The sequence below is a fragment of the Rhinolophus ferrumequinum genome, chromosome 10 (assembly GCF_004115265.2).
Source record: "Rhinolophus ferrumequinum isolate MPI-CBG mRhiFer1 chromosome 10, mRhiFer1_v1.p, whole genome shotgun sequence".
Classification (NCBI taxonomy): domain Eukaryota; kingdom Metazoa; phylum Chordata; class Mammalia; order Chiroptera; family Rhinolophidae; genus Rhinolophus; species Rhinolophus ferrumequinum.
In genome coordinates, this window is record NC_046293.1 from 77,810,232 (window position 1) to 77,830,849 (window position 20,618).

The 20,618-nt window shown below is 33.1% G+C and overlaps 1 protein-coding gene across 2 annotated transcripts in view; it reads left to right on the forward strand.

Annotated features, from left to right (window-relative positions):
- The window catches only part of LRRIQ1 (leucine rich repeats and IQ motif containing 1), a 185,824-nt gene that overhangs the window by 58,873 nt on the left and 106,333 nt on the right, over nucleotides 1-20,618 (forward strand). For both annotated transcript variants that reach the window (XM_033117564.1, XM_033117565.1), the window contains exons 15-17: nucleotides 10,523-10,702; nucleotides 12,626-13,072; nucleotides 18,234-18,444. In XM_033117564.1, coding sequence (XP_032973455.1) covers nucleotides 10,523-10,702; nucleotides 12,626-13,072; nucleotides 18,234-18,444 — 838 coding nt within the window. The remainder of the gene's footprint in view (nucleotides 1-10,522; nucleotides 10,703-12,625; nucleotides 13,073-18,233; nucleotides 18,445-20,618) is intronic.

The window sequence follows — 20,618 nt, forward strand, 5'->3', positions numbered from 1 at the left end:
AATATATCTTAAAGAGGAATCAATGATCTGGTTATGTTTAAACTTTCTGTATCTGATTTAATCCAACTGTAGAACAAGATAAGAGAGTCTAGGAAGTAGTCTCTGTTCCTTCCCTTGTCTGAGGCCACTGCAAACTTCAGACACTCTCTTTCTGTATGTATTGGCTTTCTGAAATTGTTAATGCTTCTTTGGTTAACACAATAACAGCATTTTCACACTAAGTCAAACACCTGTGCAATTTGCTACTCAGTTAACTTGTATATCACGGTAGAGTTACTGTCTTTGCCAGAAAGCCTTTTTCTTTCCTTTTCTTTAAAGCTTGGTTTTCACATAAATTTCTAATGTTACACCGTTTTTTTTCTTAGGGAGACCTGGTATGTATCCACATGTTTTAGAATAGAATTTGTCAACTTCTACTTTAGAAACATGATTCCAAGTACAATTTAAGCTGTGTAGCATAGAGGAAAGGGTATAACCCAGTACAATGATTATCAGAGTTGTATCTCCAGAACAGCGACTTCATCATCACCTGGAAACCTGTTAGAAATGCAAAAATTTGGACACTGTCCAGACCCACTTAATCAGAACTTAAGGAGGGATGCCCAGTCTGTGTTGTAACATGCTCTTTGGGTGATTCAATGCATACTAAAATTTGGAAATCACAGTGTTTTTAAACAAGGACTTTCTAACTCTGCCCTATACTGAGTAGATCTTGGTCAAGTAACTTAACTTTTCTATGTCTCTGAATCCATATTGGTAAAATGAGGATAATAATAGTACCTGTCTTGTGGAGTAGTTATGAGAATTTAATGGGATAATACACACATGTTATTGAGAACAATACCTGTAACGTGGTAAGCACACACACCAAAATCTATTTTCCATGCCTAGGCTAACCAGACCATATCTGTATCTATCTATTTATCTATCTATCTATCTATCTATCTATCTATCTATCTATCTATCTATATACATATACATACATATATATACACACACATATATCTATATATTTAGTGTGTATATGTTTAGTGTATATATAGATATGTATATATATTTAGTGTATATGTATATGTACATATATACATATACACACACACTTAGTGTATGCCTACTATATGCAATCGGTGTCCTAACTTGTTGGACATTATAAAGGAAATCCAATATAATCCATGATTTGAAGTCATTTTATAATCTTGTTAGAGATATAGAAGGTATGATAACCACGAAAACTAATAATGATAGCAAACACTCAAATAGCATTTACTTTGTGTCCAGCACTGTTTTCATTTAATCCTCACAATATGCATAACGAAATAACCACCTAGTATATCCATTTTATAGTTAAAGAAAAGAAATCACACACAGGCTAAATAACTTGCCCAGGGTGACATAACTAGCAGGTGGAGGAGCCAGTATTCAAACCCATGCAGACTGGGTCCAGAGTCTATGCTGTGAACTTAGATTTCAGTACCTAACACAAGTGTCAAATTATAGTTGTAGGCAACAGATATACTTTAAAAATTTGGAAATACCACCTTAATTTATTGCAACTAAGAAAGACAGTCTTTGCTGAAGAGGCAAACCTTGAATTAAACCTCTAAAGGTTGGTAAGTTTTAAAATCAAGTTAAAAGCAAAAAAAAAAAAAAAAAATCTTCTGATAGAGGAAATATCCAAGAAAAGGCAGGAATGTGAAATGTGAGGTCAGGCTCTTTTAGCAGGCTACTCTATTCAGGTGTAAAGTGGGTATACTGGGAAATATCATTGGAAAGATATAATAAATCAAGTACTTAAACAGTGTGTCAGAGAGTGGGCTAAGTACTTATACATATCACTTTACCGCACAGCAACTCTGAGTTGAGTTCTGTAATTATCATTCTCATTTTACAGAGGTATTTACTGAAGCTTAGATACTTGTGATATGCCCAGCTATGATGTGAGTAAGTGTCAAGGGAGGGATTTGCGTTCAGTAGCTTGGAATTGAAACACTATGCTTTGTTGTTTCACATGATGTATTACCGCCAGATTGTTAAGGGCCCTGTGTGCTAGGATTAAAAAGGAAGTCTCCTGTACGCTGTGCTCATGGAGGAGGACTACAGCATCGTTGATATATGTTTAGCCTTGTAAGTAAACTGCTCAGGTGCATATTTAGTTCCACCATTTCCTGTTTACCTTGCAAGGGTTATTTAATCTTATATGTCTGAGTTTCTTCATCAATAAAATGGGTATAGTAATCATTCCGACCTCATAGGATGTATTTAGGGTATGCTACACAACACTAGACACAGAACTCAATGCATTTTAATACAATAGAAGTTTATTTTTTGTTTACGTTCTATCTGATGTGTGTCCTGTCTAATCTAAATAGACTCAGAAACTCATGCTTCTTCCATTTTGTGCCTCTATGTCATGCAACCTCAAGGTAATCTGATTTTTTACAGTGGTAGATTGTGGTGGGAGACAGGGGAAAAGACCACAGGGAAAACAACAATTGACATTTAAACACTCTGCCATCAAAAGTGACATTGATCATCACTCTCATATTCTATTAGCTGTAACCAGTCATACGGCCAAATACCTGCAAAAGAAGTTGGGAAACATAGAGAAGCACATGCATATCAGAGTACACTATACAGACCAAGTCTATAATGAGACATAAAAGTAGATAGTTGTGCCCGTTATTCAAAGGAAGCTCTTTAGGGGCACTGGGTTTTCTATTAGGTTTTGGGCAAATAAGACATGAATTCTCTTGCTGATCTTGTTTCAGTTTCCATCCAAAGAGCTGCCATGTTGCGAGTTGCAACAACTAGAAACAAACCTGTATCCTGAATAACCCTTGAGTTCATTTATTTTTATTTCTGTTTGTATGGAGCATAAACATTATTTTGTTAAATAAAATATTCTCGTAGTAAGTATATTTATAGGTTTATTATAAATATATAAAGATATTCACATTTTACACTTACTAAGTATATGTACTCTACAGCTTTAAAAATATTTAATTAGAAATAATCAATACTGAAAGAAAATAGGTAGTATTTATATAATATTACAAATATACATGTAATTTAGCTATTAAAATTTCTATATTTAAATGAACTTTTCTGGACTAAACGGCAATTTGAAACTGTTACCTGTCGAATTCCACTTAGATTAGTTGGCCTAATACAGCTTTCATAATTTTAAAATGAGATTAATTTATCTAAAAGGTTTGTATCTTGTAATCTATAAAATATGGATTCGTTAATGAATGGATCAACTCAAACTTTAAGCAGTGCATTCCAATGAACTTTACTTAACCCCCTGTTACCAACAAAGGGATTAGTTGTAGATTTTCCCAACTGGCTTCTTACTTTCATGTCTAGCCAGTGATAACATGGACAAAACTGATGTACTGAAAAAATCTCTTTTTAAAACTTAAACCACAGACCCAGTTTGGAATCTCCTTTGGGAATGTGTTTCATTCGCTAATGATTAATAGGGCTTGTTAAGTGACAGAATATTCACCAGGAAGTTTTCACTAAATGAAATATTGATTCAGCCCTTGACTTGGAGGAGCCCAGCTGGAAAAACTAATGTTGAGATCCACAGTATTCTTATACTTCATTTCCAACATGAATCAACTTGTTACAGCACTTTCTAATACATTCATCATGGACTCTTATAAGGCTGCATTTGAAGTTAATTAAGTCCAATCTATACAGCACTAACTTACACGGATCTGAAAACTGTTCCCTTATAAACAAAACAAAACAAAACAAAACAAAACAAAACAAAACAAAAAAAGAAAAAAGAAATTAAACTCTAAATCCACTCTAGGTATTTGTTATATAAACCACAAATTTCAAGAAATTGTCACACTTTTGACGTTCCCTAGTAAACTAAATTTTCTGTCTTAAGGAAATTCAGAATATTCTGACTGAAATAAATCTTTTGGGAACTTTTTTACATAAAGATGATAAATAGAAAATCAAAATATTCCCAAGGTAAAAAGTCATGCCCTATTGGCCCACGTTCTCTAGAATTATTCCCTATAGATAAAATGGTGTACTTAATGATATCTGTATCAATAACCATGCCCAAATTATAGTATTTTGTGATAAAATTATCATTTTGCCCTTTGTAAATCCAGTGTCAGTTAGCATCAGAATATTACACATAATGCCAGTTGTAACACCTGGAAACAAACCTAAAGTCCTGTATTATATTTGAATTTATTTATTTTTAATTATTTTGTTTCTCACAGGCATGGACACTTGTTTAATTAAGTAAAATATGCTTGTGGTTAAATATTGATCTGTTTATTTAACCTGATAAAGCAAAATTCTTTTTTCCCCTCTATGGTTGTATTAAATGATTTGGTAAAATGGCTGTTCGTTTTATCATCAATTATTTCTGAACAGAAAGTTTGTTTCCCATATGTATTTGATATGTACTCTCCAATTTCACTGTTAAATACTTTTCTGAAAAACTTTCATGCAATTTATATAAAACCAATGGCTGTGCTAACCAGTGAACACATTGTTGGACTATAACTGCCCAGGTCCATAATACCCCTTCATTTAGCAAGTTCTTTTGATATCATAGATATATAGGATATTCTATAAGTTTCCAAGAAAGCTGTATTTTTCTTGAAAATTAGAGACAATTATCAGATGATTAGAATTTCAGAGTTGTTTTTTTAAATTTCAACCAGAGGTCTCTGATTATAGAGTACTGTGTTGCCCTCTATTTTCTTCCTAATGCAGTGGTTCTTATTCTTTAAGGTGAACAAGAAAGGCTGTATTTTAAAAACAGAGATTCCCCCAAACCAACCAGTACATGTCTTTGGTGTAACTGAAGATTCTGCATTTTATTCATTCATTCATTCATTCATTCATTTGTTCATTCATTCATTTTTAATCAATTGCTTTCATTAAATTAGGGTGATCTAAGTTTACAAATTCCCATCCATAAGGGTACTTTTTAACATTTAATGAAGAGTAACTTCTTAAGAATTAACTAGTAGTTTCTGAGACTATATAGTTCATTGAAGTCAATAAAACCTGGAATTATATGGTTCTTGACTTTTTCTGTCTGACTTATTTTGCTTAGCATGATAATCTCAAAATCCATCCTTGTTGTAGCAAATAGCACTATTTTATCTTTTCTTATGGCCCAGAAATATTCCATTGTGTATATATATCACATTTACTTCTATAATTATAAGAAAGAAGTTGAGATATAGCAAGAGACTAAAGAGAGTCAGAAAGATGTCTACCACCTACATTTAATATTATTTTAATTGAAATTATTCTATTTTATCATTAACAAGATAACAAATCTTTGGAAAATCAATGCTTTGCTTGGTTTGATCTTTTCTGCAATATTTTCCTTTACATTTGTGAACTGAAGCTGGCTTCACTGTGAAATTTTTCTTCACATTCAGTGACTTTTATTTTCTAAACATCTTAGTGTAGTAGTTGTGTTAAATCTAGCTGTTTTGATTTTTTTCCTTCATACTTTTTTTAAATTTTTATTTGTTGGGGTGACATTGGTTAGTAAAATTATACAGGTTTCAATTGTATAATTCTATAATACATCATCTGTATATTGCATTGTGTGTTCACTGCTCAGAGTCAGTTCTCCTTCCATCACCATATATTTGACCCCCTTTACCCTCATCTATCCCCCTCCCCCCTTACCCTCCAGTAACCACTAAACTGTTGACTGTGTCTATGTTTTTTTGCTTGTTTGTTTTGTTTGTTTCAGTTTTATATCCCTCATATGAGTGAAATTATATGGTTCTTGACTTTTTCTGTCTTATTTTGCTTAGCATGATAATCTCAAAATCCATCCTTGTTGTAAGAAATAGCAGTATTTCATCTTTTCTTGTGGCCCAGTAATATTCCATTGTGTGTGTGTGTGTGTGTGTGTGTATATATATATCTTCCATTCTTTTGGTTGCCTCTTTGTTTTGTTGATGGTTTCTTTTGCTGTGCAGATGCTTTTAAGTTTGATATAGTCTCATTCATTGATTTTTGCTTTTACTTCCCTTGCAATCTTTTCAGTAACTACCCTGCCGGCTTGGAGGCATACATAGAGATCTAGCCTTGAATTCTCATCTCAGTGGATTTAGAGTGACTAAGTTAAAGAAGAGATGTGTTAGATTCTGTGGTTCTAAGGCAAGAAATTGCCTTTCTTTTCTAGACACATCCTCAGTTAGCCAAAATGAGATCTGAAAGGTGGCTGCCGAAGAGAGTCTCATCAGTACTACTGCATCTGCACTACACTGTGGGTCCTGGATCCTGGTGAAAATTTTAATATGTCCAGCAGCTTACTCTTATTATTTAACCAGAAATGATTAAACCCTAAAAGAAAAAAAAATCAGCTTTACCTAACTCCTAAGAAATCCAACAGATAATAAGAAAATCTGCTTTATTAATTTTTCTTATAAGATGCACCTATTTCAAAGACAAGAGCCAGTCATTGGCATACCTCATTACCTCTGCTCCTGACGTCCACTGTGGAGACCAAGTCAGAAATTTGCTTGGTACTCAAGAATTAGAACTGTTGGTTATTCTCAATTACTGTTTCCTTCAAATTATTGAAGTCTTATATTTACTCTTCTATAGTTTAGGAAATTTAATCTAAAGAAACAGGAACAGTAATAGAATTAAAACATCATCTTTTTTAAGTTGGATAAACAGTATCGTCTTAACTTTTGTTACCCTTTATTGTCACTTCTCAAAAACATAATTTTATACCTGACATTTTGTAATTATAACTAAATAAATTATTTTAACATTGTAGTCGTGTCTTGATATACTTCACTAGGCACATTGTTGAAGATGTAAAATACAGTGGAGCTTCATTAGTAATGTAATAAACAATTTGGTAGGGTGGCATATGGATAAGATAGTTCATCTTTCCATTATGTTTTTTATTTATTAAGTTTATTGGCGTGTCACTGATTAGTAAAATTATATAGGTTTCAAGTGTACATTTCTATAATACATCATCTGTATATTGCATGGAAACAACCAAAATGTCCTTTGATAGATGATTGAATAAAGAAGATGATGGTACACAATGGAATACTATTCTGTCATAAGAAAAGATGAAATACTGCCATGGATCTTGAGATTATTAAGCTAAACGAATTAAGTCAGAAAAAGTCAAAAATCATATGATTTCACATACGTAAGATATAAAACTGAAATCTCCATTATATTTTCATTATTGCCAGTTTCACTTTCAGAGAGTAGTCTTTCCCTGCTTTGAGAAGAGCCTTGGTGAAAAATTTCACATTATGTTTAAAATTATATCTCTGTGGTAAATAACTCTGATTACCTCATCATCTTATGATGAATAGATATTATCTTAATATAGCATTCTGCTTTTGAACCATATCTTAAAATGAATCCCACAGGAAACACAATATATGCCATTTATTTCACACTTTATGTTAAATGTGTTCTTTTGGGGCAAACACTGGTAGTGTCAAGTCTACTAAAAAAGTTAAAAATATCTGGACCCAAACTTTCTTAATTAGCTCGGACTCTGTTAGCAAAGCATTAAGCTTTCCATCTGCTTCTTAATATTGTAAAATACCTGATAATTGCTCTGAAGATCCAAATTTAATTATTTTCTCTCTAATCTTATTTAAATATTGGGAAAGTAAAAAAGAAAGGCATTATTTGTGGAGGGTAGGGAGTTAATTCATCATCTCTTTTTCCAGAAAATGAGAAACTTTAGTGTTCCTCTTTTGGACTTTTGTGCAGGGAGATGTTTATACCTCTCTTGTGATTACTTTTATTTAATATCAAGACTATGAAGATCATAGCTATACAGAGGAATACATTATGCTTTTTGTTGGCCCTAGGGATTTTTGCCTTAATAGAACCCTTCCTTAATAAAAAATATATTAAAATTATATTCTACAACTGTGCTTGTATAAATGGATATATCAATCCTGACTATATACTAGCTAGGTAGAAGAAATAACTAATATTAGGCTGTCACTGGAGTTTTCCTTGTTGAACTTTAGCATGTAGTAATCTTACCTTGCTATCCTTCATTTAATGTTTAAGAACTGTTTTGTTTTTTAATTAATAAACTTTATTTTTAGAACAATTTTAGGTTAACAGCAAAATTGAGCAGAATGTTCAGAAAGTTCCCACATGTCCCTTTGTCCCCACACACACCCCCACTATCAACATTCCACATCCAAGTCGTACACTGTTTACAATCGATGAATTTGTATTGGCGCATCATTATCACCCAAAGTCCATAGTTTACTTTAGGGTTCCCTCGGTGTTCTGTGTTATGGGTTTGACAAAGGCATAATGACATATATCCACCATGAATATTACACGGAATAGTTTCACTGCCCTTATAATCCTCTGTGCTTCTATTCCTCAATTCTACCTTAACCCCTGGCAACCACTAATCTCTTTTGTCTGCTTAGTTTTGCCTTTTCCAGATGTAACATAGTTGGAATCATAACAGCATATAGCCTTTTTAGATTGGCTTCTTTCACTTAGTAATATATACCTAAGGTTCGCTCATGTCTGTTCATAGCTTGATAGCTCATTCCTTTTTAGAGCTAAATAAAGTTCCGTTATATGATGCACCACACTTTATCCATTCACCTATGGAAAGGACTCTTGGTTGCTTTCAAGCTTTGGCAAATACAAATAAAGCTTCTATAAACAACTATGTGGACATAAGTTTTCAGTTCATTTGGGTAAATACTAAGGAGCCTGATTGCTGAATCAAATGGTAAAAGTATGTTTAGTTTTGTAAGAAACCACCAAACTTCCTTCCAAAGTTGTAGTGCCATTTTCATTTTCACCAGCACTTAATGAGAATTCCTGTTTCTCCACATCCACACAAGTATTTAGTGCTTTGAGTGTTTTTTATTTTGGCCATTTTAATAGTAGGCAGTGGTATTTCATTGCTGTTTTAATTTGCAGTTCCTAAAAAGTCATTACCATACCCAAGGTCATCTAGATTTTTCCTATGTTATCTTCTGGGAGTCTCAGAGTTTTACATTTTACTTTTAGGTCTGTGATCCCTGCTGTGTTAATTTTCATGAAGAATGAAGGATCTTAGCCTAGATTTTTTTTTTTTGAATGTGGCTATTCAGTTGTTCTAGCACCATTTATCTTTTCTCCCTTGCATGCATTTGCTTCTTAGTCAAATATTAGTTAACTGTATCTATGTGGCTCTATTTCCGGGCTCTCTCCTTTTGTTCCATTGATCTATTTGTCTATTCTTTTCCCAATACTACTACACTGTCTTGATTACTGTAGCTTGATAGTAATTCTTGAAGTCAGGTAATGGTAGTTCACTAACTTTATTCTCCTTCAATATGGAGTTAGATATTCTGGGTGTTTTACCTCTCTATATAAACTTTAGAAGTTTGTTGATACCCACAAAATATCTTGCTGGTATTTTCTTTTTTAAAAAATTTGTATTAAGTTTATTGGTGTGACATTCGTTACTAAAATTATACAGGTTTCAAGTGTACAATGCTATAATATATAATCTATATATTTCAGTGTGTGTTCACCACCCAGAATCAAATCTCCTTTCATCACCATATATTTACTCCTTTTGCCCTCTTCTTGCTGGTATTTTGATTGGGATTGTGTTGAATATATAGATCAAGTTGGGAACAACTGACTTATAGACAATATTGAATCTTCTTATATATGAAAATATCTTCATTGTACATCTTTTCATTTATTTAGTTTTCTTTCATATATTTTGTCAGTTTTGTAGTTTTCCTCATAGGAACTGTGAGTTTTTAACTAAGGAATTTTACTCACTCAAGATGCCCATTTTGGCCCTGCAACCATCAATAGTAACCTTGTGAAAAGAGGCCAGCACTCTCCTTGGGAAAAGCTTGGAGAGTACTTCGAAATGGCTAAGCTTGGTGGAAAATTCTTGCTGTCTGACCTGGGTTTTCACAGCATTATTCTTTTAAGTTGATACTGACTTTTGCTCATAACTTGAAATTTTTTATTATTATAATCCTTAGCCATTTCAAGGAGAGAGAACATAATTTTCGATTTCCCAGACCATGAAAACCAGGGGAATCATTACCCTTCTTGTTTTAGCCCTACTCTCACTATATTTTACCAAGAGAAACAATCAGAATTCACCTTTATTTCTCAAATAAATGGTAACTTTTAGTCAAACTATTTTAATGATATTGCTTTTTAAAAAGTATATCTGATATTATTATTTTTATAATGTAGCCTTTTATGTACTCCCTGCCCAAGTTTCCAACTATTTGAATTTCCCATTTATGTTTTTTAAGAAAGCAGTTAAATATATGTTAAGAATGCTAAAACTTGTTTTGTACGTGAGATGATACCATAAAATTTTAAGACAAATTTAGCAGTATAATTTTCTCTACAAAATCAATAACTATTTCTGAAATATACTCTGTACTTATTTAAGTAATAGGCATATTGTTATTATAGATATACACTCTCTTTTTCAAGATTTTCTCTTTCATGCTTTCAATAGGCACTCTCTGCTTAAAACGTTACCTGCTCTAAGAATCCTCAATGGTGAAATGCTAAACTCTTTTTCAAAAAGCCACACTGAAGAACACTATGAACTAGAATTGGAACGATTCCGAATACTTTGTCAGTCCCAGATTAGAGAATTCAAATTACTAATTGAAAACTATGTTACCGGAAATGGGTAAGACTGTTTGTTATCTTTCCCTTGTCATAATGAAAAGATATAATGCAATTTGTACTTATGATTAAAATATATTGTGATTAACACAATCGTATTTTCTTTTTATTAGAACAGTGTGTTTTAGGGATATTCTTCCTTTAAAAAAGTCTGAGCATCATCTTTTTATTGTTGTAATGCTATTAACATGTATTTTGAACATAATTTCAAAATTAAAATAATAGAGAAAATAAAGTATGAGGATAGCTTAAAGACAATATGTAAAACATTCATTCAGTCATTCAATTAGTCGGTCATAAATTTATTGAACAATTGTGAACAAGGAACAAAATCAGCTAATTATACCCTCAAAGAATTCACAGATTAACATAAGAGAGAATTGGATACATAGTTACATGGGGCAAGGTAAGTTTTCTAATACATGCAATATGGATTATATATAAGGTGTGTTACACATATATTTATATGTCAATATAAAGCAGTCAACACATGTACATATTCAGAGGACAGAAGCTGAAATTACAGTCCTAATAAAATATCAGAGAGAACTTCCCATTCCCCATCCCAAATTCTGAATGCACTGGTATGAATGAATTACAATTGATCCTTCTGTAACTGTATTTTCTAATTTGCATTGCTTCAGAAGATAAAAATGAAAAAGGATTCATATTTCACTTATGATGACACTCCATTATAACTGGAACAATAATATGTGCTTCCAAATGACTAAACCTAATTACTATATTAGATGATTAAATTAGATTTAGATTAAATTTAGGTTTTTTAATTCCACTGGACAATTTATTGCCATTGAAATTTTAGCATCGAAAATGGAAAATAGAATATATTTACATGTTTAAGCATAAACGGTGGTAAATTTAACAGCAAGCCATAAACATTTGCTATCCCAATATTGAATTGAACCTTTCTGCATTATTAGCCAACAAAATTAATGAAATACAAACTATCAAAAGTATATTGGAGGATTATATGCTAACATCTAATAATACCTTTGTGAACATAAGGACTGTCTAATTATTTCTACATCTTAGGAAATATAATTTTCATTTTGTACGATACAGATAAAAGTTTTATATTTATTTATATCCTGCATTGTTTCAGGAAAAAACTTAAGGCAGCTTGGGCTATATATTAAATATAGTCAGAATATATATATATATATATATATATATATATATATATATATATATATATATAAAGTCAGTAAAATTAACAAAATAATAAAACAGAAATAAAGGAAGATAAAGAAAATGTAGCCAAAATAATGTTCACGCAAGTGTGAAGTCCTTTACATTTGCTATTGAGAGCCGTAAATCTAGTGAACAGTTTGATTAATTACACAAGCTATAACCTCAATAAGATAAAAATACAACAATTGTTCAAGAGAATCACAACCATTTATGTCAAAGTATTTCAATTTTCTTTGCAATGTTTTTTTTTTCCAGAGAAAAATGGGAATAAAAACTTTCCCATAATATAAGTTCTCTGTTTAAAAGTCCAATACAAATATTTTGCATGGCAAGTGTCAATGTAGAAAGTACTTTTAACTTTGTTTCATAAATAACTTCTCCAAATTTAGGCAGCCATGATGTCTCATGGTTATGGTAATAAAAGCATGGATTTTTCTCATTCATTTGTACCAAAAATACCAACAATAAAAATGGTTCTGAAATTTCCAGACATTTTGTCTGGATTGACAAATCTAAATTAACTAAACAAGTATTTTCGAATTTTGTTAGAAATCAGATCAACTTTTTGTCTAAACAACCTGAAATAGGTTTTTAATGAATGTTGTAGTAAAGTTTAGTGTTCATGTCAGACCACACAGGGAAAATTTCAAAGCTTATACAGGTTTTATTTTGCTGATATGTTTCTTATTATTAAATGTTCTCATTATTTGCTCAGAAATATATTCACCTTGGATGCTGCAGAAAATCTCTGTCGTTTTTTTAAGAAATTGATGACACTGAGTAATGAATACCGATATGCACATGAACACGGGGATATAAGTTTTGCCAAGACAGATGAATCAGAAGCCCAGCAAAATCATTTGGCTCCTACAGACAGTGAAAGCATACTGCAGAATGGAGTTCTCCATTCTTGTGCAAATGAACATAAACTGAACTCACCAAATATTTCTGAGAAGTGCATGGACTCTGATTCTGGTCATTCTCCATTAACCAACTCCTCCTTGTATGAAGACATGGAAGGAATAAATCAGGAAAAAACAGACAAGAAAAGAGAAGACAGTAGGGCAAGAAGTATCCCCATCAAAAGAATTACATTTGAGGAAACAGTAATGACAAGTTCTCTACTGAGAAATCACCCAAATATTGATCATTGTGAAAAAATGTAAGATTTACATCATTTTTATTTTACAGTTGTGTATGTTTTATTTTTTATAGATAATATTAAGTCAGTGTTACTACATAATAACCTGGTAAAGGATTTAAATCATTATATTTCATATTAATTATCTTAATTATGTTTTTAGGATGTGCACAGATTATTAATTATACTATAGTATAGTATATATAAATTGTGGCAGGTTCTGATTAACTGACTAGTATTTATTTAAAATGAGTCAATGTAAAATTATTTTTCTGCCTTCTAATCTCTAAATACTTAAAATGAATTTTTAAGGAGAAGTAAAACACTGTGTTGTTCTCAAAATAATAAAATACTTTCTAAATAATCTTTTAAAATACACCTTTTCCAGTGCTGTTTATCTGCTTATTGATCTAGTAGACATTTAATCAGCATCTATGCAAGTATTTGAATGCATGTGCTGTAACTTTCTTTGATACACCAACTCTGTGAGGTGGGGCAATATTCTTCGAGATTACTCACATATACCCCCTCCCAACTATTAAACACTTTTAAAAAGGAAATGTGGCTTTAAAATTGTATTTCTTTTTTTTAACAAGCAAAGATTGTTTTTTACTATGTCCTGTCAACTTTTCCTGTTCTTTTTACTTTCGGCCTCATTGTAAAGCCAACAAAATTTAAAAGGGTCAAATTCGGCTTCTATAATAACAGGTGCTGAGCAAGGCAGCATGGAGGATATCACAGTAGATAATCTTGCTTTTCCCAATTTTCATTCTTTCAGTTGTCAATGTGAATGGTGATTTCTTTTCTGGGAGGTATACTAAAATGTTTAATATACTGAAACTAACATGTATTTCCTAATGCAATTTTTTCTTTTAATTTTACTGAAAAGCTCATTATAATCCTGATTTATATTTTACCAACTTATTTAATTGATTGCTTTTGCTCTATAGGGAGGAAAAATATTTTTTTTCTTCTGGCCTTCAAAATTCTTTGCTGGGACCCCTGTAACAAAAGATAGATTAATGACAGAAACCCTCACAAGTTAATTTAATATGAATTATATGTGATATGGGAGCCTGCATAAAAAAATGAAGACCGAAAGAAAGAGTTAAACCTGAGCATATTTAGGTTTGATGAAGAGTGGAAGGTGTTGGAAATATATGATATGACAAAGGATATTAGCTAAGAATAGTAAACTAGGGGAAATTTAGCAAGTCTTCTTCATTCATATTCCTGTTGTCCTTCACCTTTGGATAAGAATACTTTTCCTCTGTGGAAAAGAGAGAGCACCTCTTACATGAAAGTCTTATGAGTCACTTCCCCAAAAGGTGAGAAAATCCTTACTGCACAAGCCTTTTCTCAGATTCTTTCAGATTAAAATATTCAGTATGCCAGGGTACCAAATTTTGGGGTAGTATGTGAGAAGGACCAAAGTTTTACCACCCCAAAATGCCATGTGGGATATTGATTTTAAGCAGATAATTAGGTAACAAAATACTTGGAAGAAACCTTTGACTCTCCCCCTTTACCTGACTAAAGGAATTCAGGTGAAGGACCTGCTCCAGGAAAGGGGATATCATCACAGATCACTACAGTTTGATATAAACTAACGTGTAATAGAGAGGAACCTAACAAGGCCCATTTATTTAAAGTCTTTTCTGTGTCCCTTCGTTAAATATGACCTAGCAAACATTTATTTACTAAACATTTACTTTTCATCTCTATGTGAATGCCTTTGAAGTCCCAAACCATGACCCCCCCACCTTCTCTGTAGCCCCAGAATGGCATATAAATCTCAACTATCCAATGCCTCTTTGGATCCCGTGTCTTGTATCACTGCCGAATATACATCCATAATAAACTTGCACACTTTCTCCCATTAATCTGTCTCTGTTAAATTGGATTATTAGCTTAGCTAAAAGAATTAGAAGTGGGAGGGAAATTATTTTTTGCACCCCCATACATGTCCTGAATCCCGCTAACTCTAAACATGTAATATACAGATGATGTATAATAGCATTGTACACTTGAAACCCATATAATTTTATTAACCAATGTCACCCCAATAGTAAAACAAAAACTTACATGTGTAGATATATACCAATGTATTAGCTGTTTATTAAAATCATTTTTATAATAGCAAAATTGGAAACAATCAAAGTGTGCATCTTCAGAGACCGGGTAAAGTATGTAATGTAGTGAAATAATTAATACACCTTTAAAGAGAATGAGGTAGACAGAGTGAGAAATGGCCTCAAGAAATTATGTAAAAAAGAAAGTTCTAGAACCAAAAATTAGCATGACCCCATTTATGCTAATGATAGCTAGGTAGATAGGTAGACGATAGATAGATAGATAGATAGATAGATAGATAGATAGATAGATAGATAGATGAATAGATATGCAAACTCTCACACATATATAGAGAAAAATTTAAGGACCTTCAACTGCTCAACTGTTAAAAGTTAGCTCTGGAAAATGGAAATGTGGAAAGGTATTTCACTTTTATCATTTTAAAGCTGAATTTTACAATGTAGAAGCATACCTTTTATAATAAAAACATTAAACAAAACCAATTGAAAATAAAATGCCACTCTCAGATACCTAAAAAACAAAAAAAAGAAATTTCACATTTACAATATTTAGACCTTCTTAATCCATGGTAAATAAAATAGCCAAATGATGATAATAAGGAAGGATGGAGAACTGAAAATATAGGCACACCGAAGACCTAAAGAATAAAGGGAAAATCAAACATGTACCCACTTACTGAATGAACTTTGCCGTTCAGTGATTCTGGAAGAATCACTGTCAGGTGTGTAGATGTTTTCTAAGTGAGTAATGTATCTTTCTTATGCTAAGAACATTTTTATCATTATTTTGGCTAAAAAAAACCTGATGATGATGGTGACGATGATGATGACGGTAACAGTAATAACAGGAGTTGTTTTTTTCTCAATATGAAGAGCATCCTAAAGTAAGGAAGCCCCAAAGTTAGCTTTCACTGCTTTCAATAGAGTGAAAACAATCTTTGTGTTCGTGTTACTGAAAAGCATATTCCTAATCAACCTCCTCCCCACCACCCCTTCCCCCACCTTTGGAAAACTTGGAAGATATTGGACTGAGGAATTCAAGTATTCAATGCCTGGTCAGTTTTAGAAGAAATTCACAATTACAGTCAGTGAAACTTGTATGTATCTGTAGAGAAATGTATGATGCTGTCTCAAGTTAAATGTGTTTTCTTTAAAGTGTCTCATTCTTTATCAGTTATGCATTGCAAGTATGTTTTCAGATTCTTTTCTTTGTCACCCAAAACACCTATTATAGTGTTTTAAAATTTCCTAACTCACTTTTGTTCAGAAGATGAAGGAGTGAATTGATGGATGAATGACTGAATGTGAATTAAACCCATAGCAAAATGTACAAAGTTCAGTTCACCCTGGAGAGAGGAAATGATTTGATGGAATGTGATGTTAAAAAGCAAAATTCAACCAAGTAAATTTGAAGATCTAATTGGCTTTATTATTAAAAGATTCATGAATCGGGTAGCATCCCATCTAGCAGCTAGAAGGGGTTATAAAAATAGAAGGTTTTTATAAGAAGAAGGGTGAGATAAGGGAGCTAATAACAAAAGAAAGAAAGGATTATTTGGGGTCAGGACATTTTTTCTTCCGGGGAAGAGAACTGAAGTGTTTGTTGTTGTTGTTGTTGTTGTTGTTGTTGTTTTTGTTTGTTGGTTGGTTTGTTTTATCATAAAGACTGCCTCTTTCTCTGGGGCATGGAGAGAGCCCGTATGACAAATTACCTTACTGGTGCTTGACCAGAAAATCCAGACTGGTTGGGTAAGATTATGTTTCTGGGAGAGATTATGAAACTGCAGTTAGATCAGGTATGAAATCTAGGTTTAGTATCATCGTTATTTTAGCAGGAGTGATACCATTTTGGGCCTGTGTTTTCTCTTTAACAGTGGTTATCTTTTTCCGAGTATTAGAAGTACGTGTAATTTATCTTAAGCCAGAAGTTTTATCCATTAACTTCAATTTTCTATTCATAGCAAAATAGATTGAAGGCTTCTGTAGGCTTTAGGTAAAATGCTACTGCTGCTGCTGATGATGATGATAATGATAACAGTAATAATAATAATAATAATAATAATAATAATAATAATAATAATAATAATAATGTAAAATCAGAGAAAATAGTTACATCATTCCTTTCTAATTTTCCATAAATACATAACTATGAGAAAAAAATCAGTCATATCTGACAGAGTTTATCACTTAACTCCACTTTGCTTTAAACTCACTCGTACAAAGAAGGATAATGTATCATTGGCTGTGGCAATTATAAAATTATTGAAAACTGTTTCAAGGGAACACTGGAAAAGGATACTGAGCAAGAAAAGCTTCTTCATATGACTTTTAAACTAAACTGAGGAATCAGAAGAGAGATTAAGACAGAATAATTAGCATTTTGACTACACTCTGTACCTTGATAATATTCCTGCAATGATCTGTGTGGGAAAGGAGAAGATATCCAATTAGGAAGAGTGAAATAATTAAGCACACTGAGAACCCACTTACAGTCAAGGTACATTGCTATTCAAGTTTTGCTAATGTTATTGCCCAGCCTAGGGGGATGTGGAAAAATCACAGCATTGTTTGTTTCAGTGCCAGAAATTGGCAAATACACATGTAGGTTGGCAAAATGTTATTGTGTGATTTAAGTATTTGTCCGCAGGCAGGGAGGAAAGTGAAGCTAGTAAAGATCTGATGGATTGGCCCTTCCTCTCCAAATCTCATCTCTCCATTGTGAACAGGATCCCATCCTCTCTTGCCAACTCCACATTGGCTTCTATATATTTATCCCCTCTCTTCTGAATCACCACTGGATCAACATCCTAAGTATCATTCAAAATCTAAATATCTCCTTCCTTAAAAGAAATAAACAAATACCCTTGTACTGACATCCCTCTCTAAGTTACTGGCCCATTTCTATCTTTCATAGTTGAAGGTTTCCACCCTATCTTTACTTCTATGACTGTAGTTAAACAAAAGATGCAGTCTTATTTTTAAATAATACTTCATGTAGTCCATGTTTACAGGTATGGCTTATGAAGACCTCTTGTCTTCAACTGTGTATTTGTAGGTACTAAAAATGTTTTATTTTCTCCTCTTAATAGTATGGCAGCTACGATAATCCAGGCATACTGGCGTGGTTACATTGTGCGCAGACAGATTCATTTCTCTACAAAGCGACATACTGCGGCAACAGGACCCATGGGATCCCGTCCAAATTCCTGCATCAAGAATCAAACTATTGTAAAGAAAGAAAACAGAGAAAATATTGAGACTATCCAAGAACAAAGGGAAAAGGCTGCTATTCTTATTCAGGTTACTTTTAATCTTTTGGTGAAACAGTATCAGCCACCTTTCACTTGGTTATTCTGTACAGCAGGCATCCCCCAAATCTTAGTGTTTTACAAATAATGGATTTATTTCTTATTCGTGTGACATGTAAGCTGCAGGTTTGCTGCAGGTCTGCTGTGTCTCTGCTTAGTATCTAGGCTGAAGAAGTAGTCTATAATTTGGAAATGCTATTCTCAAGCCTGAGGGCCACGCTAAACCACACAATCATATTTAAAGCCTCTGCTCACATGTATCAGTTGTCACATATGCTAACATTTGATTAGCCAAAGCAGGCTTCACTTGGCCTAATCTATACAACCGTTTTTAGAAGCATGTTTTAAAATCTACTAAAATAATTGTTAAAGTCCTTCACATACACATTTAACTTAAAAATTAAGAAAGCAAATAGTGAATATGCGTAGACTTGATTCAACCTCACCAAGACCACATTTCAGAAGTTCAACCTGATCATATTCATCCTTTGTTTCTTTACTCGGCAAATATTTTTTAGAACCAACTATTTGTCAGGCACTGTTCTAGGCTCAGGAAACATAACTATGCATAAAAAATACAAGATCTCAGCCCTCATGGGGTTTACATCCTGGTAGAAGAGGCAGATATGAACTAAATAAATACATAAAATAAGGTCTATAGAAATTCATGCTACTATACCTGAACTGAATCCTAGTAACTAAACACCAATTTAGGGCTTCCCTTTATTCACTCATTCAGCAATTATTTTTTTGGCACAAAAATCTCACTCGCTTACATTCTGTTAAGGTGCACAGTGAATAAATAACTATGCTAGATAGTGATAAGTACTAAGGGAAAAATATAATGTAAATCAGAAGAAGTGGGATAGGGAGTATCTAGGGAAAGTTTATCATATTAGATAGGATGGATCTGGGAGACCAGCGCAGATGACATTGAAGGCAGTGAAAGATGAAGCCGTTGGGTATCGGGAGAAAGTTTATTCCAGGCAGAGGAATATCAGATTCAAAGGCACTAATGTAGGAGCATACTGGAGTGTTTAAAGAGCAGCAAGAAGCTAGTGAGACTGGAGAGTGACGAAGAGGAAAAGAGTGATACTTATAAATCATACGTCATTATAATGATTTGGGCTATTAGTCGGAATGACATGGGGAGATATTATAGGAGTCTGAGCAGTAGACTCACATGGTCGAGTTCACTTTATGTCGTGCTTATGCTGTAGGAAGGCAGGAATGGAAGCAGCGAAATCAATTAGAAGGCCATTGCAGAACTCCAAACAAGAGATAACGGCAGCATGGGCCAGAGTGTCGGAGTAGAAGTGATAAGAAAATTACATTCCAGGATCTATGTTAATTTACCTTGAGGGTATGCATGTATACTTTGAAGGCAGAGCTGATATTATCAATTCATGAGGATGTGCTATATGAGAAGTAAGGAGGAGTCTGGGATGCATCCGACGTGTTGGTATGAGCAACTGGAAGAATAGCTTTAAAATGAAGTTGCTGACTTTGGCTATTAAAGTGATAGTTTTCAAGAGAATTATCTTTGCTTGGTTCTAATGAGTATATTCAGTATTTCAGTGGGCTTGATTTCTCTGGACTGTACTCCTAAGGGCAATGCCTAGTCCAAACTGTTACAAATACCTGAATGGTGGTGGGAGCCGGGGGGGGTGGGGTGGGTAGTGGGTTCAAGGTAACTCTGAGGAAAAGAAAGAAACCTCAGGCCCTATCTCAAAATATGATTCTGCTGCATGAGCAATGAATGTGTCATGCAGTCCATACTCTCTCTTATCATCAGCTGATGAGCAATACATTTTTTAGCATTGACACTAAATGGATATTCAACTTTTGCTTCATTTTGTTCAATAAAGAGAAATTTATTACTTTATAAGACAAGCTAGTTCAGTGAGGGACATCTCTGTTGAATGTTCTTTTGAACATTTTGAGCTTCTTATTTCTGTAAGAAAAGTAAGCATAACTTAGCTTTTCTTTGCAACTTAGAAAACGAATCTATTTTGTGGTAATCATAGTACTTAAAGTCATGGAAGTCAGGTCAAATTCCTTTTCTCTTCTCCTGAGTACAATCATCTAATTTTTAAAACCATTCATCTTAAAACATGAATATTAGGCTGCCCAACCATCCTGGGGAGCAGAACATGATATAGAAGA